General features: G+C 43.2%; 1 protein-coding gene across 1 annotated transcript in view; it reads right to left on the reverse strand.

Annotated features, from left to right (window-relative positions):
- COL20A1 (collagen type XX alpha 1 chain) overlaps positions 1 to 17788 on the reverse strand; it is a 43313-nt gene extending 25525 nt beyond the window's left edge. The window contains exons 1-18 of the mRNA XM_075846234.1: positions 17770 to 17788; positions 16430 to 16540; positions 16206 to 16349; positions 15997 to 16113; positions 15180 to 15347; positions 14833 to 14988; positions 12827 to 12946; positions 12581 to 12745; positions 12314 to 12478; positions 12061 to 12233; positions 11508 to 11637; positions 11034 to 11176; positions 10839 to 10962; positions 8309 to 8445; positions 5461 to 5593; positions 3161 to 3300; positions 2946 to 3078; positions 670 to 729 (exon numbers count right to left, since the gene is read on the reverse strand). Coding sequence (XP_075702349.1) covers positions 670 to 729; positions 2946 to 3078; positions 3161 to 3300; positions 5461 to 5593; positions 8309 to 8445; positions 10839 to 10962; positions 11034 to 11176; positions 11508 to 11637; positions 12061 to 12233; positions 12314 to 12478; positions 12581 to 12745; positions 12827 to 12946; positions 14833 to 14988; positions 15180 to 15347; positions 15997 to 16113; positions 16206 to 16349; positions 16430 to 16540; positions 17770 to 17788 — 2338 coding nt within the window. The remainder of the gene's footprint in view (positions 1 to 669; positions 730 to 2945; positions 3079 to 3160; positions 3301 to 5460; positions 5594 to 8308; positions 8446 to 10838; positions 10963 to 11033; positions 11177 to 11507; positions 11638 to 12060; positions 12234 to 12313; positions 12479 to 12580; positions 12746 to 12826; positions 12947 to 14832; positions 14989 to 15179; positions 15348 to 15996; positions 16114 to 16205; positions 16350 to 16429; positions 16541 to 17769) is intronic.
- Between the last annotated feature and the right edge of the window lie 811 nt (positions 17789 to 18599).

Raw genomic sequence — 18599 nt, forward strand, 5'->3', positions numbered from 1 at the left:
TCATTATCAGCACCTGGTGGCTATAGGTGGTATTGCAGCTCTTTGCAATTTTTCAGTATACAGTTCATAGCGCAACAGATCAAATTCCATTACCAGCACCTAGTGGTCATAATTTAAAAATGAGAGTACATAGGGCAACAATTTTCTATTGGCTCCCTCAATACCAAGGCATATGGACACAATAGGGTACATCATTGAATCGAATGGGCAATAAGTCGGGTTTGAGCTCTCTTTCAATTCTTAACCCTTTCCCATCTGGGCTGCTTACAGAAAATGGACAAAAGACGCAATTTATTCTTCAATTCTATGGTAATTATTTAAATCCGGTAACACGTATCATGATAGCGCCGCTCACTTCGCCGCCTGCTTCCATTTCACTTCTAGGGAATAAATAACTTCTCTAAATTGTAATCAAATTGTCATTTGTGTTCCAGTAAATCCATCATAACACTGGACGCAAATGGAAGAATTTTAATGCGGAATTACCAGAACGGATTAAACCGAAAATCTCCCCCAAAAATTTATAATTTTTTTAAAATAATTTTTGTTATATATTTTATTTATCTAATTTCTGCTTTAAAGAACCGTCTACCAATCTCATTTCCAGCCTATCTACCATTTTGATTGGACGCCAATGGTCAACTGACCTAAAACGACCGGATTACTCACCGTCTGTACGGGTCAATGTGAACCCACCACGGGCCACAGGCATCTTCCTGGGATTGTCCCCTGCACCAAAGAAAAGTGAAGGATTATCCTCTTTCCTATATCAGCAATCTCCTATTTATATCTACAGGGTTGTACATTGAAAACCCGGGGCCCCATAGCAGAGATGGGGCCCCTTTCAGGTTCTGCTTGACACCCCCCCCCCCTGACAACCAGGGACAGTGCAGATTCCAATCACCTATTGAAGACCAGCTTGGAAATGGGCCAGTCTCTCTAAGGGCCCCATAAAAGCCACGATGGTACGAATACCAGCCCCGGGGCCTGCAGGGGCCCAAAGGTCTCTCTGTCCCATATGAGGAAACCAGTGTTATAAATGATCCATCATAGTTGGGGGCCCAGAAGATTCAAGATACCCCTCCGCTTGTCGCATAATATATCATAGAGGCCGCCGGTATGGTTTACATGGGGCCCTTAAGAGGGGCCACAGCTCAGATTGGCTCGGTCTCTGAATTTTTGCCCCCTTCTCGTCATTTATAAGACCCCTCTGTCAGGGTGTAAGCTGTGACGCCGGTTAACAGGATGGATGGGAATGTATCACGGGGATAACGTCGTCTGGAAGAGGCCAATTACTTATTATTACTGGAACTAAACACCCTGATAATTAATGACTGAAGGACAATTTTCTTAAAAGAATTAAACTATAAAGCCGCGTGTTCCGGCTGCTGCGGCGTCTACGAGATCAATCTCTGTCTTACTGCGAGACAATGAGGGATAAATACCACAAGGTGATAGATAGATAGATATGAGAGAGATAGATAGATAGATATGAGAGAGATAGATAGATAGATATGAGAGAGATAGATAGATAGATATGAGAGAGATAGATAGATAGATATGAGAGAGATAGATAGATAGATATGAGAGAGATAGATAGATAGATAGATAGATATGAGAGAGATAGATAGATAGATAGATAGATATGAGAGAGATAGATAGATAGATAGATATGAGAGAGATAGATAGATAGATAGATATGAGAGAGATAGATAGATAGATAGATATGAGAGAGATAGATAGATAGATATGAGAGAGATAGATAGATAGATATGAGATAGATAGATAGATAGATATGAGAGAGATAGATAGATAGATAGATAGATAGATAGATAGATAGATAGATAGATAGATAGATAGATAGATAGATAGATAGATAGATAGATAGATAGATAGATAGATAGATAGATAGATAGATAGATAGATAGATAGGTCGCCCTTGCCCCCATGGCCGGCGACGCCGCTAGCATCCGCTGTGGCTGCTACAACTGTAGCGACGCAACATTCAATAGTATCTGCATCCTAAGGACACAAATACTATTGAACACTATAGAGGAGCAGGGAGGTATCTCCCTGCTCTGCTATCTACTAGGCCAGTGGTTCCCAACCGGGGTGCCGCGAGAACCCTCCAGGGGTGCCGCGACACTTCTGAACCACAGCCGTGCTTTCTCTCCTTCTCACAGCGCGAAGTGCATGTGAGGTGGAGGAAATTTTTTGCTGCCTCCGTAGAGGACACCCCGCCCTTCCTGTACATAGCGCCACTGTAGCTCCCTGAAGGAGCGGAATCTCCCTGTGGCCGGGAATTCTGCTTCTGGAACGCTTCACTTGATGTCTCTCCATATATGGACAGTGACATCAGGGGCAACTCCTAAAGCGAAATCCCCGTTCACAGCGTTGCCGGCTCAGTGGATGGTGATTCGACTCCAGGAGAAGCCCCTGACGTGACTGTCCATATATGGACAGACATCAAGCGGATGGGGGATTCCGCTCCTTCAGGGTGGTACAGTGGCGCTATGTACAGGAAGGGGGCATACCATTTACAAGGGGGCTGTGTGGCACTACCTACAAGGGGGAGGTGGGGGATTATGGCACTGTCTACAGGGAGGCTGTATGGCACAATCTACAGGGGGGCACCATCGACAAGGGGGGGGGCTGTGTGTGGCAGCCAGGGGAAGGGGTATTATACTGTGTGGAGGCCACTAAACGGACATTATACTGTGCAGGGGCATTATACGGTGTGTGTGGCACTTAGGGGGTAGAATACTGTGTGGGCACAATTAGAGGTAAAATACTGGTTCCTTGAAGGGGTTATAATATATTATTATACTGTATGGGGGTCACTAAATGGGCATTATACTGTGTGGGGGCACTATATAGGGCATTATACTTTTTATGAGGCATGGGGGCAAGGCCCTGTAGATAGATAGATAAATAGAATATTTTACCTGTACTGTAGCGCACAGAAGACGCGTCGCTCTGGGATCCATCCTTGTACCGTGCGGATATTGACACCTGGTATTCTGTACTATACTCCATATCATACAGGACGGCTGTCTGCTCTCTGCCAGCGGTGGACATCTGGTAAACAAGGAGGACTATAATGACCAGCATGCCTCTAGTTTAGGACAGTATTTTGGAATGTTTGGATAACATTTCCTACCTGGTTTAGTCTTCCGCCACTCAGTGGGATCCACTTGATGAGATATGAAGCCACATCATCCGCTCCTGTATCCCATGATACGGATGCCTTGTCTCCAGAGAGATCGACCACCTTCACACCAGTAGGGGGCAGAACCTTTACTGCAGAAAACAACATCCACAATACATAAGTCTAGATCCAATCATATATGCCTGAGACTGCATGGGTCTAGGGCACTTCAAGAGGAATGGGGTAGGGGGGGGGGGGGTCACACCAAAGTAGGATAAATCTTGTAGTCTGGCCAGTGGCCACCCAACACTGTCACGTAATGTTATTGTATGGAGCGGAGAACCCAGAGTCAGTTCAGATTTTGCAGTTCTAATGGGGTCTAAGGGCTACAAAAGTGAATCTGACCCCTAAATACAAGTTTTTAGCACGCAGAATTTTTTCTCTTATTCCACACGATAGTGAGACTCTCATAGTGTGACATTCTGGAACGTGACTTCTTTATATGAGGACTGGGCAGTAACTTAATTTAGTAAAAACTAACTGACCCCTCCATTATAAGAGTTCAGATAAACAGCTATGGGTGTGTCTGACAGGCTTGTTGACTGTTTCCAATAACAACCAGCAGAATAGTGAGTGCAGCTCTGGAGTATAATACAGGATGTAACTCAGGATCAGTACAGGATATGTAATGTATGTACACAGTGACTCCACCAGCAGAATAGTGAGTGCAGCTCTGGAGTATAATACAGGATGTAACTCAGGATCAGTACAGGATATGTAATGTATGTACACAGTGACTCCACCAGCAGAATAGTGAGTGCAGCTCTGGAGTATAATACAGGATGTAACTCAGGGTCAGTACAGGATAAGTAATGTAATTTATTTACACAGTGACTCCACCAGCAGAATAGTGAGTACAGCTCTGGAGTATAATACAGGATGTAACTCAGGATCAGTACAGGATAAGTAATGTAATGTATGTACACAGTGACTCCACCAGCAGAATAGTGAGTGCAGCTCTGGGGCATAATACAGGATGTAACTCAGGATCAGTACAAGATAAGTAATGTAATGTATGTACACAGTGACTGCACCAGCAGAATAGTGAGTGCAGCTCTGGAGTATAATACAGGATGTAACTCAGGATCAGTACAGGATAAGTAATGTATGTACACAGTGACTCCACCAGCAGAATAGTGAGTGCAGCTCTGGAGTATAATACAGGATGTAACTCAGGATCAGTACAGGATAAGTAATGTAATGTATGTACACAGTGACTCCACCAGCAGAATAGTGAGTGCAGCTCTGGAGTATAATATAGGCTGTAACTCAGGATCAGTACAGGATAAGTAATGTAATGTATGTACACAGTGACTCCACCAGCAGAATAGTGAGTGCAGCTCTGGAGTATTATACAGGATGTAATTCGGGATCAATACAGGATAAGTAATATTTTACAAAGTTCTAACTTTTTACGTAGATTATATCTATATCAAGTGGAAAATGTGCTGATTCATTTCACAATATACCGTTATAGGTGGCAGAGTTCCGTTTTTTTCTAAAAACAGAGCACCAAATCCCCAGCATAGACAAAGAATTAATTGACAAAGTTCCTCCTGCCATCACCACTAGGGGGAGCTTACTATCTACTGTTTAGACATTGAACTCCATAATAACACTGTACACAGTGAGCTCTCCCTAGTGGTGGCGGTCACCATAAATATTTATCACCCCATTAATAACTTATGATATCACTGACCGCCAGTAGGTCCTGCGTCCCTGTTTTTCCTTACCTGCACGGTTACAATGAGCAGAAGCTTGCATGGAGCGGCGGTGGAGTATACATGCTGCCACTCTATATACAACCCACACAGCTTGTATAAAGCGCTGCACTCAGCTGTTCCCTGTTATCAGCCACTTCAGGTTTGGGGAGGCTAATTATTATTAATACATTACATTAATATACATCTGTACTGAAAATCATGAAGCTCGGACTGCAAGAAAGCCGCCGATACAGACGCATTCAGCCATATGTCTGTCCTCGCGGGCAATTCGCATTTGTCCCTCAGTGCCCGATGGATCTGCCATTAGTGATGACATTCCGGAGCTCCGTAATTAAAACTAATTGACCGATGTGTCAGGAGTGAAAACATTTCCCTACACAAGAGCATGTGGCGGCAAATGGTAAACACCCTCCGACAAACCCGAGGACAGGCCGCTGTTTGACAGTCAAGGTCACGACTCCTCCGGGACCCTGGCAGTGCCAACGCACAGCAACAGAATGGGCATGAGAGTAATTTCCTGTCACTTACAAGTCGTGAGGTTCCCGGTCAGTATAGACAAGGTCTTTGGACCTCTGTGTGGGAAAGTGACAGTGACAGCGTAGAGAGTCTGTGAGGTCAACGACTTCAAGGTCACGGAGGAACTTCCATCGGAGACTTCAACCTGCAGAGAGATGATGATCATTGACTGGATACAATTGAAGCAAACCCTCAGCTGTGAGAAGTATTTGGTCTATTTCTATTACAGCCCCTGGAAGTCAATACACCACCCTCTTATGATCCTGTTTTGTAATGAGGTCGGGAGGACGATGAGCCCCCAATGCTTGGGCCACGCTGCCCATAGATAGTAAACATCGGTTTGTAGTGGGGTCCACCAACGATTAGACTTCTATAGGGATGGCAGAGCCTCATCTGGCATCTATTAGTCTATTGTTTCCCCAAAGATAAGCGGCGTCAGGCAGCCACTCATCTCCTTAGATTTCATTTGCATGTTCAAGGTAGCACAAAATATATTTTAACCATTTCAGGACCAGACTAATTTGTTTTTTCCTCCCAGTCTTCACAAAGTCATAACTTTTTTTTTTTGTTCGTTGACGCAGCCATACGAGGGCTTAATTTTTACGGCACAAGTTGTACTTTCTGATGGTACTATTTAATATTATGCGCGATGTACTGGGAAGCTGGAATTTTTTTTTTCGAGTGGGGTGGAATTGGAAAAAACAGCAGTTCCTCCATATTCTTATGAGTTTCTTTATTACGGTGTTCAATGTACGGGGAAAATGACACGTTATCTTTATTCTGCGGGTCAGTACGATCGTGGTGATACCAAATTTAGATCGTTTTTGTTATGTTTTAGTAACTTTTTTGGGGGGGACAAGTTTTTTTTTTTTAATTGCAACATTTTGGGGTACATGTAATTTATTGATTAACTTTTATTAACTTTTTTGGGGGCGTAATAGAAAAAAAACAAATATTTCGCCACATTTTTATTGCGTCTTTAATTTACGCCGTTTACCGTGTGGTATAAGTGACATAATAACTTTATTCAGCGATGATACCAAATTTATAAAGATTTCTTACGTTTTCCTACTTTTTACTTACTATTACTGCCTGTTCGTGTCCACTAGAGGCCCCCGGCTGCTATAGAAGACAGTGGCACCCCGCGATCTCATAGCTGGGTGCTGGTGGGGTGAGAGGGGAGCTCCCTCCCTCTCACCAAAGCCACTTAGATGCGGCGATCACTATTGAGCATCGCATCTAAGGGGTTAAACGGGCGGATTTTGATCCACCTGCTCGAGCAGCACTGCCCCAAGATCCCAGGTACCTCCGGTAGCTGAGAACAGGGAGTCTTACCTGCACCCGGCGGCGCAGCTTTATTCTGATGCAGCGCCGTGAAAAGGCGTATTGGCGGTCACTAACCGGTTTAAAAAAGGTAAAAGTGAGAAAATTAAAAAAGTTACGGGTTTCTTTCAGTGTACAAAGCCGTGTAAGGCGTCTTTTTGTACATGGAAAAATTTCGTTTTTATTAATACCATTTTGGGGAATGTCGGGCATTTCAATCACTTCTAATTACATTTTTTGTGGCAAAAAAACTGCGATTCGGCCATTTTGAGCATTTTTCCCGCTACGATTTTCCCCGTATTAGATAAATATTTTTATAGTTCGGGCATTTTTCGCACGTGGAGATACCGAATGTGTTTATGTTTATTATTGTTCATTTATTTTATATGTGATCTAGGGAAAGGGGGGGGGGGGTGATTTGAATTTTTATAATTTTTTATATTCTTTTTATTATTTTAAAAACTTTTTTTCCTTTATTTTAACTTTTATTTAGCTCCCCCTAGGGGGCTTGAACCTGCGATCATTAGATCGGTTATGCCATAGATTGCAATAGATTGCAATATCACAGTCTATGGTAAAATCAGTGAATTGCTATTGAGACCTGCCACAGGCAATCTTCCTATAGCAGGGCTGGGATCGTTCACAAGGCCCCCAGCTGTTCTCGGAATACACCGGCTGTCGCAATCTCGCCACGCCGGAGCCGGTAACCGGCCCCGAAGCAAAAGGGGCTGTAAAAAAACCCTCAGATGCCAGTGGTCACATCTGACTCCGGCATCTGAGGGGTTAAATACTTGCGATTGCCACTGGGTTATATTTAAAGACACTTTCTTGGCGTAAATCTACAGATCAGCGACGGGGAAGGGTTAAAGGGGTTGTCTGGTTTGGAAAACCCATTTGTTCCCCCATTCAGGATCCTCATCCATTAGCCAGAACAGAGAGTGGGTACACAAAGGGCCAAGCATATCCATGCATTACATGGACAGCACTTTCATTTCAATAATAACCGTGTAATACTTAATTTCTCCTGTGGGGGCATTGTAGGGAAATTGAACACTTGCTGCCGGATTCCCACACAGATTCCAGCGGCGATCCTTTTGTGATCAGCTTACCACGAGGGGACAAACAAGTTTTCAGGGCAATCGGGGCACTTCCATTCGCGGCAAATTTATTCGGACAGAATTGGACCCGAAACTAATTTCGAGAAATTTGCTCATCTCTAATGATGAGCATCTTGGAAGCGAAGGGTTACATTCTGTACCGGATTTAGAAGCGGAGAACCTGGGACGAGCCCTCGTGTCATCTGCCGAGCAGCATGAATCACAATATGAGCCGTGTCACCGTTAGCGATGGCATGACGGCTCGATGCTTCTAAATTATCCGAGGATGAGCTGTGACTAGATCCCGGGGACTCCTGATATAATCTCCTTTGAGCAGAGATGATGATGTGTCACTCTCATCATCTCCAGCGGTTTCCTGCAATGTGAGAGGCGAGAGATAGACGGAGATGTGGACCACAAGGCTGACACTTCACACTTACCTCTCCTTTATTGGCGCCGTCTCTGTGAGGGGTATATGAGACACGCTGGACTGGGCCGTCATCGGGCATCTTCTCCCAGGTCACGGTGGCCGTGCTGTGTGTGACATTGGTGAAGTCTAGGTTTCGGGGTATAGGTTCTGTAGGATGATTAAGGTTTCGCTGATTATTATTGATTTCAGGTGCAGGGGATACGACTACAATGCTAACCAGGGCCGGAACATAGTATAGGGGCAAAGGGCAATTGACCAGAGGCCCCAAACACGTTGTCACATAGGTGTCCGGCTCTAAATTTCCTCCCGGCAAGACCTCTTACACTTATGTCACTGCACGGACTGTGATATAAGGCATAGATTTTTGGGTACTGTATGGCATTACCGTATAGGTACTGTTATGTAGCCCCTATGTAGCACTATTATGCAAGACACTGTGGCATTACTATATAGGCACTGTATGGCATTACTATATAGGCACTGTATGGCATTACTATATAGGCACTGTATGGCATTATTATATAGGCACTGTATGGCATTATTGTATAGATATTATGTAGGCACTATATGACACTTTATGTAGGCACTGTACGGCATTATTATGTAGGCACTGTATGGTATTATTATAGAGATACTATAATGTAGCAATAAATAAAAGTAGAAATGTCAGCTCACCCTCCCAGGTGCACGAAGAAGACAACGATCTCCACGCTATAGGAACAGCATTCAGGAGGAAAAGATCAGCACTCCTTGTGGAATTTGAAAAATAATATTTTTCAAATTCCACAAGAAGTGCTGATCTTTTCCTCCTGAATACTATAATGTAGGCACTATATGACACTTATGCAGGCATTATGTAGGCCCTGCATGACACTATTACGTAGGCCCTGCATGACACTATTACGTAGGCACTGCATGACACTATTACGTAGGCCCTGGATGACACTATTACGTAGGCCCTGCATGACACTATTACGTAGGCACTGCATGACACTATTACGTAGGCACTGCATGACACTATTACGTAGGCACTGCATGACACTATTACGTAGGCACTGCATGACACTATTACGTAGGCACTGCATGACACTATTACGTAGGCACTGCATGACACTATTACGTAGGCACTGCATGACACTTTTACGTAGGCACTGCATGACACTATTACGTAGGCACTGCATGACACTATTACGTAGGCCCTGGATGACACTATTACGTAGGCCCTGCATGACACTATTACGTAGGCCCTGCATGACACTATTACGTAGGCCCTGGATGACACTATTACGTAGGCCCTGGATGACACTATTACGTAGGCCCTGCATGACACTATTACGTAGGCCCTGCATGACACTATTACGTAGGCCCTGGATGACACTATTACGTAGGCACTGCATGACACTATTACGTAGGCACTGCATGACACTATTACGTAGGCACTGCATGACACTATTACGTAGGCACTGCATGACACTATTACGTAGGCACTGCATGACACTATTACGTAGGCACTGCATGACACTATTACGTAGGCACTGCATGACACTTTTACGTAGGCACTGCATGACACTATTACGTAGGCACTGCATGACACTATTACGTAGGCACTGCATGACACTTTTACGTAGGCACTGCATGACACTTTTACGTAGGCACTGCATGACACTATTACGTAGGCCCTGCATGACACTATTACGTAGGCCCTGCATGACACTATTACGTAGGCACTGCATGACACTATTACGTAGGCACTGCATGACACTATTACGTAGGCACTGCATGACACTATTACGTAGGCACTGCATGACACTATTACGTAGGCACTGCATGACACTATTACGTAGGCACTGCATGACACTATTACGTAGGCACTGCATGACACTATTACGTAGGCACTGCATGACACTATTACGTAGGCACTGCATGACACTATTACGTAGGCACTGCATGACACTATTACGTAGGCACTGCATGACACTATTACGTAGGCACTGCATGACACTATTACGTAGGCCCTGCATGACCCTATTACGTAGGCACTGCATGACCCTATTATGTAGGCACTGTATGACCCTATTATGTAGGCCCCGTATGACACTTATTTAGGCACTGTATGACACTTATGTAGGCACTGTATGACACTTATGTAGGCACTGTATGACACTTATGTAGGCACTGTATGACACTTATGTAGGCACTGTATGACACTTATGTAGGCACTGTATGACACTTATGTAGGCACTGTATGACACTTATGTAGGCACTGTATGACACTTATGTAGGCACTGTATGACACTATTATGTAGGCACTGTATGACACTATTATGTAGGCACTGTATGGACCAATCATGTATGATACTGTTATTTGGTACCATATGCCACTTTTATTTGACTAGTATTATGGCAATACTCCCCTCCAACATTCGCTCCCAAAAATAACTCTCCACATGTCTTACCGAGGGGTCTGCACACTGATCCTAGTGACGTCAATGTTATCATTATCAATGTCAGGGATTTTACATTGAACTACTAGAACGTACCTGTTCTTTGCTGAATTGTGACAGGGTCACTGGACTCGTCCCCGGACACGGCCACCACAGTCACACTATGCAGGGTTCTAGGCCATAACCCAGATACGAAGAACTTGGTGTCCTCCACCTTATTCTGCAATGCAAAGATTTGTTTTAAAACAGGTTCAGTCAAACTCTACGGGGACACAGCGGAAGCAGCATTACCTCCGTCACCTCCAAACCCTGATCAGTCTCTGCTGAGAAGGTCACTAGGTAGTGCATGGCTCCCTCCGATGGCTGCCAGTGGAACTGCATGGATGAGTCTGTCACTTGATCCACAGCAAGAGCACGAGGAGCTGTCAGTGGTACTGGAAGGGATAACATAGGAGATATTACAAAGCTAAATGGGATATTACACATTGCACCGATCGAAAGCCGTATGCCAGTGCAGTAATTGCATATACATATATTATATTTGCATGAGTCTGGGTGACCTTTTGGATATACGTATTGGTCACAGGAAGTTCTATCTGCTGTACAACAGACTGCCTCTGCCTACCGCACAGACTTGTTTAAGGTCCCTCCCACATAGTGAACAGGAAGAATAGAAAAACTGAAATAGTAAAGTTTCAGGCTCTAGAACAACCAAAATAATAAGAAAATCCAATACTGCAGGTATTTCATTTTATAGAAACTCACAGGTTGAGGTGATTCCGCGGAGTCCAGCACCGACACCGCTGACGTAGATGGGAAACACGGACACTAGGTAGTCCGTACGAGATGTCAAGTTCACCAGAACAGCAGAGGAAGAGTCTCCATCTAATACGACCTGTAAATAAATGATCGGGTGAAAGGGGAAATAGTCAGGTAGAGTAAGGGCAGAGAAGGAATGTATAGTGTAGACCCCAAGTGATGGGTGAAATTTTTTGGAGAGAAGTACAGTGTAGGACAACGCTTGGTAAAGAGAAAAGACAATAAATGGACCTATTCATAGGGAATAAATGGATGTCGAGTCACGCAAAAAAAAAAAAAAGTTATGAGAAACGTGGAGCAATGGGTAATGAATATTATATAAGAAAAAGACAAGAGACAATGACTGGAATGGGAAGAAACTCATTGCAGGTGGTGAAGAGGAAGGTGTGAGGTTAGACGTCCGAAGCAAAACCAAACAAAACCCAAAAATGTTGACATATGGAAGACTAGATGGTTATTGTAGTCAAAAAGAGTCATATTACAGAATGAGGGTTCACACCTCCTGAGGGGTCCCTCCTCGTGATGGATAGTAAACTATTCGGTACTTCTTGACAGGTTGTTGAGGAGGAGTCCAGGAGACCCGCATAGTCTTAGATGTTACATCTGAGACCACTAGATGCGTAGGGCTGGGATGAGGGTCAACTGAACCTGGTCCCACTACGTTCCAGGACCCTGTATGAGAAACATTAGTATAACTGAGAAGCCCGAGCTAAGAATAGTACCAAGGACTAGTGATATCCCAGACATCTCACCAAGATCTGCTTCCCTCCTCCTCTCCTTCAGTCTCATGCAGAGGGCTCGAGAAACATCTCCCACCAAGGAGCTAAGCATTGGGAAGTCGGGTACCATGTGAAGTGTCAGCTCCGTTGGTTCTGATGCGATTTCTCTCAGCTCAGACTCATCTGCATTCTTAACCCCTGGAAATCCAAAAAGACCCCGTAAGTAATATGGAAGCCCACAAATCAAGAGAATAGGTCACCACATTGACAAAGGGTCAATTAGCCCCTCTGCATCCTTACCAATGGCAAATATGTATATTCCCGATTGTTTGAGACTTTTGGAAACCACAATTGCATCATCTTGTGACTTCCCATCTGTCAAAAGGATTAACACTTTCCTTGCCAGGGGTCGGGCCCCCGAGGCCGCCCTGAGATTTTCCTCCAAGACATGGATGAGTGCCATACCTAGTCATGCACCAAGCATATATGTTATAATGGTGAGAGACCATGAAATCACTCCAAGGACTAAGTCACCCCATTGCATACCAGTAAACGTGTTCCCTCCTTTGTATTTCACTCTCTTTACAGCGTCTAGGACTTCAGCTTTATGAGAATATGTGTTCAGGTCCCACTCAGTCTGTGGCTCTCTGCTGTATTGAGAAAGACCTAAAGATAGAGATGACAAATATATGTCCAACATTGGTTACTGTCCAGATTTCTAAATCTGTGGATGTAAACAATAAGCCACATACTGTATAATATATGTTCTGGCTCAGGGGGCCTCTGATGTTTTTGTCTGCCCCTGGATCTCTATGGAATATTCCTCTATTCCATTATTCAGTCACTTTCCATTTTCAAAAATTTCCCACCCCTTCTTTTTGTTTCATTTCCCTTTCCCCCCTTCATTCTCCATCTACTATTCTCGACTTTACAGATCTTTCTTGTGTGGTATAGGAATCCACGTTCTCCCCCCCCCCCCCCCCCCTCAGGCTCTGGTGACCAGTTGCAGCTGCAACGTCTGTGCCCCCTATAGGTACACCCATGTCTTGCGCTTTGTTTCTCAAAAGAGAAAATCACAAGAAAAACTGCTGATCAATAGAATGATACAGTAAAACGTAACCTTTAATTAATATATTGGGATAAAAAAAAAAGGAAAAATTATTATCCCACCAAATAATAATGAAAAAAAATAATAAGGGTGAGGGGAGAGGGTTTTTATATTTTTTGAGTTGAGAGAACAAGAAAAACAACTGACCCTGGTACACCCTATCAGGTCACCTTTCATAGTGGGAGTAACGCCCCTACTCAAGGTTCGCTCACCGCGTTTCCACTGCGTTATTTCCAGCGTTAGTTGGTTCCACGTCTAGATGTTTCAGGTGCTTGTAGATACTCCCAGAATAATCGACAGCAGATATACAAGACAATGGAAGTGGACAAAAAATTGTTGTATGCAGCGCTCTGATAAAAATTATGGTTTTATTCGGTCATTTTAAAAACAGAACAATTAAAATGAAAATCCCGGGACCACGCTTACGCGTTTCAAATCTCTGGGGGTTCTTAATCATGGTTCGAAACGCGTAAGCATGGTCCCGGGATTTTCATTTTAATTGTTCTGTTTTTAAAATGACCGAATAAAACCATAATTTTTATCAGAGTTCTGGATACAACAATATTTGTTCACTTCCATTGTCTTGTACGCTAGATACCCCATCAATTCACAGGGAAGCTCTCCAGACTAGATCAGTCCTGGATCCCTCATTACAGACCATGATGAGAGGGCATGTGGTATGTTTTTGTATGAGTGGATCTTTTGGGTATAATTTTAAATTTTTTCTTCATTTGTGCCTACCCATTGTTGTGCACAGTTTGAAGTTCTTGCACATATTTGCTTTCTCTACTTGCCTCTCTAGGTCGCTCTGTACCGGATATCCACTATAAAGAATTGGCTAGGCCATTAATAGGGTATCTAGGGTACAGGTTGGCGTCGTCCCTTGAGTAGGTGCGTTATTCTGACTATGGAGGGTATACCAGGGTCAGTTGTTTTTCTTCTTCTCTCCCTCCTTTATTATTTTTCTTCTATGATTTTTTTTGACTACATAACCACTGACTATACATTTCACCTTCCAAAGCCGTTATATTTGTTTGGTTCATTGAGCAGCTTTGTTTCTCACCAGCTCCTTTCCCAACACCCCGATTCCTTCTCCTCCTATCTACGCTCCAATTTATCAATGTTATGTCCCTTTTAGCTCTCGTATTTTCTTCCTCAATCCAAGAATCCCTATGGTCTCCTTTTATCTCTCAGGTCATGTCCCATCTCTATCTCCCTTTCCACCACCTTAGTCCTCTACTCTTCCTAACAGCCGTCTTATCCTTTCTCTTTAGCATCTTTTTTACGGCAATCTTCAGTGACTACGTTTTCTTTTTACACTTATAATATTCCCCCGTTTCTCCTAAACCTTCTATTGTTTCTGTATAGTCCATAACTATAGCAATAGAAAATGTAATGCTAGTTAAGTCATTGGACTCCTAGGGCCGCATAATAGACACAGTACCAACGCGAATCTTGTCCCGGGAAATGTGGAGGGGGCTGAGTATGCCCCAGAGGAAGTTTTTCACAAGCCTGAAGTTAGTGCGTCCTACACTCCAAGAACTGTCCACAAGTAAAATGATGTCCCACTCGAGTGCTGTGTCGCACTGGTGAATAGATCCTGATGAGAAATAAGAGAATAATTGATTCAAAAGAGAGAATCAGCACCACAAAGGTTCACAGGTTGTGTGTGGTATTGCAGCTGAGCTCCATTGAAGTGAATAGGGTTGAGCTGTAATACCACACACAACCTGTGGACAGGTGTGGCACTATTTTTTGATTGACTGTTGGGCAGTGTGGGACTTTTATCACCTCTTCGTGGGGTACCAGAAGTTGCAGGAACATCTCTTTCCATCTTGGAGGAAATCTTCTGAGTAGGTTTAGGAGCTATGGTGGCATTTTGAGGGCTAGATCTCTTTACATCAGACCCCTGCAGTTTGGTACTGAGGGTGACAGGCTGATCATTCTCCGTTGCCCTTTCTATAACAAAAAAGTTCGGCTTTCTTTACACATTCTGAGACATTTAATTTGGCCTTGACAACGCATCTATAGAATTTAAACCACAGGATGTCTTAAGTTAGTGTGGGACAGAGGGAAGCGAAGGAAGGGGAGACAAGTATGTATGAATGAGAAAGAAAAATGAAAAGAACAACGGCGAAGAATTGAAGAAAAAAAAGGAGGAGGAGAAGAAGAAGAAGAAGAAAAAGAAGGAGAAGAAGGAGAAGATGAAGGAGAAAAGAAGAAAAAAGAAGAAAAGAAGAAAAAAGAGAGAAGAAAAAGAAAAAAAAGAAGAAGGAGGAGGAGGAGAAGGAGGAGAAGAAAAAAGAGAGAAGAAGGAGAAAAAAAAGAAAAAAAAGAAGAAAAAAAGAAGAGGAAAAAAAAGATAAGAAAAAGACGAAGAAAAAAAGGGGGAAGAAAAATAAAAAAAGAGAGAAGGAAAAAAAATAAAAAAATAGAAGAAAAAAAGGTGGAGAAAAAGAAAAAGAAAAAAAGAAATAGAGGAAAGAGAAGGAAAAAAATAAAGAAAGAAAGAAAGAAAAGGAGGGAGAACAGAGGGAAAATAAGGGGAGAGGAGAGAAGAAGGGAATTAACAGAAGAAACCTATTGTTTGACCTCCGCCCCTTCAGACCTGTCTCCGTTGTGCTGCTCTCTACAGGTGGAGTAGGTTCTATCGCAGCGGTCCTTAGTGTTGGAGTTACTTCTGGTTTCTTCTTCTCATTCTTGACTTGAGCTTTCAGGTCGTCTACTACGCTCATATAATGGACAGAGAGACCTGATCAGTAATAGACGTAGACCAGACTTCAGTTATAAACATAGATGTCCTCATGGACTACTCACTAATAAATCTCTTTTTGGCTATTAGAGTGTCGTTCTCCCCCTGGATCACATGTATCTGGAGAACATATTCCTTCCCAGGGTCCAAGCCGCCTACTGTCACTTTGGGGGTCTTAGTTTTCAGCATTACCTCCTGCTCTGGGTCTCCTGAAATAAAACACAAGGTCCTGGTCTTGTTAGTTGTAAACGATGAAAGGTTCGGATCCCATCAGTCTTCTTAATCTCACCTGTCAGCGGTTTAACTAGAACCTTGTATCCATTGCGGAGTCCTTCTGCCTCCCTCCATTTCATTTGTAGCCTGTCCTCAGCAAGAACGGATAATCTCAATCGTCCTGAGCCTTAAAAAAAAAAAAAAGGGAATAAGAAGGGTCTGAACATGGACTGGACCTTAAAGGGGTTGTCTGAAATTGTGTGTTGAACAGGGGACCTCAGTCTATTAACTCTCTCTGGAGGACCAAACAGGTCTGTGAATTACAAGGACGATCCATTGATTTCAATGATAAATGTGTAATGCTTCATTTCTCCTGCGGTGGTGCTGCAGAGAAGTCAAACACCTGTGGCCTCAGATTACAGCTGGTGTTCTTAGCAGCAAAATGCCATGTGACCAGTTTATAGTTCGAGGACCGTTTTAACAAAAAGGGATTGTTCAAAGTGGGAAACCCATTAAAATACTGTAGACAATAGAAAAAGGAAACTGTATCAATATAGTTATATATTTTGTGTATTCCAGAAGATCAACGTCAACCACCGAGGAGACTTCGGAAAAAGAGGTGTGAACACAATCATGAGATGAGACATGGCTGATCATTACTCGAGTTTATTAACAATTGTGGGTAGGAAAAATATCAATTTGGATGAGGATGTTCGTTACATATATTATATATACATATACACTCATGGCCCGCGAGCCCCCAAATGGGAGTCCATGAGAAGAACACCGTTTTCTACCAAGAAGTGAGATTTATGTCATTGTGACACCTAGTGGCCATTCTTAAAATTGCACTTACAACCCAAACTTCGCTCTTTTTTTTTTGTTTCCTTTTTTTTTTTTTCTCTCGATGAGGATTTGCTAAGGAAAAGTCAACTTCAAAACGGATTTAACCAAACTTCATTCGCTTTTACGCCCCCCAATTATGTTCACGAAGGATGATGTATTACTAAATCAGTTCATCGTTTGGAAACGCCATTTTACAAGACAGCATTGGGCAATATTGAGTTAACTGAGAGGGACCCTTTATTTATCAGCCAGAGAGGAGAAAGGCTACAAAGAGCATCTCTCTTATTGGAGGACCCAACCCTTACTAGATTGTGATGGTAACCATGTAATACTTCATTTCCCCAGTGGTGGCACTGTAGGGGAATTAAACGCTTGCTAACCGCTTCCCCCATAGATTATAGCTGATCGCTGGGGATCAAGCAGCAGGAGCACCGGTGATCAGCTTGTCAAGGGATCAGTCTAACAAAAAGACAATGTGGAGAAGTCTTTTAAAACGGATCAACAGTGTAACATTCTCTTTGTGATATTACAGAATTGTATCTTACAAAAGATACATTGTCAACTTCTCACCTGCTTCCATCATGGTCATTGTCCCCATCAATAGAACAGTTTTTATAGTGTTAAAGAAAATGTTCATCAGACTATACAGTAGATCGACATTTACTGCTGTTACCTTCATGGTCTATCTAGAATATTCCCTCTAGATACATAATAAAAAGTAAAGAGATGGTCCAGCGTGGAAGGGTCCCTATATGAGAAGCTGATCACAGGTAGTTCTGATGCTTGGACCCCCAGCAATCATCTGCGATCTATGGGTAAACAGGACAGCAAATGTTACATTTCCCTGCAGTGCCACCACTGGAGACATTGAGCATTACATGGTGCCCATAGAAATCAATGGGCTGTCTGTGTAATGCATGGACACACCAGGTCCTCCAGAGGGAGACACCCTCTTTGTAGCCACTCTGGGTTAAGAGATGAAGGTCCTGAACAGAGGACCCCCCCCCCCCCTCCCTCTGTTATCTCAGAAAACCCAAAAAGCACATTTTAAAAAGGGTTTCCTAGAGCAGACAGCGCCTTTAAGGACACATATACTATACGGACTGGTAAACGGCCACACGTTGTATGCAGAGACTATATATCGCAGCCGTCGCAGGAAATGTTCTCAATGACAAAGTTTCCTCCTGGTTAAGACTTTAATGAATGCAAAATCCAACACATTGGAAACCTAATGGCTCTATTTTGAGGAGACGGAACTTTTATCGCAATTTGTATTATAAAACGGAATAATCAGTTTCAATTACCATTAGCCGAGCAACATAATTGGCTGTAACTGGCATAAAATTGGCAAATGTAACCACCGTGGATGACATATTAATGAGAAAAATTAAAACTTATAT

This window comes from Rhinoderma darwinii, chromosome 13 (assembly GCF_050947455.1).
Source record: "Rhinoderma darwinii isolate aRhiDar2 chromosome 13, aRhiDar2.hap1, whole genome shotgun sequence".
NCBI lineage: Eukaryota > Metazoa > Chordata > Amphibia > Anura > Rhinodermatidae > Rhinoderma > Rhinoderma darwinii.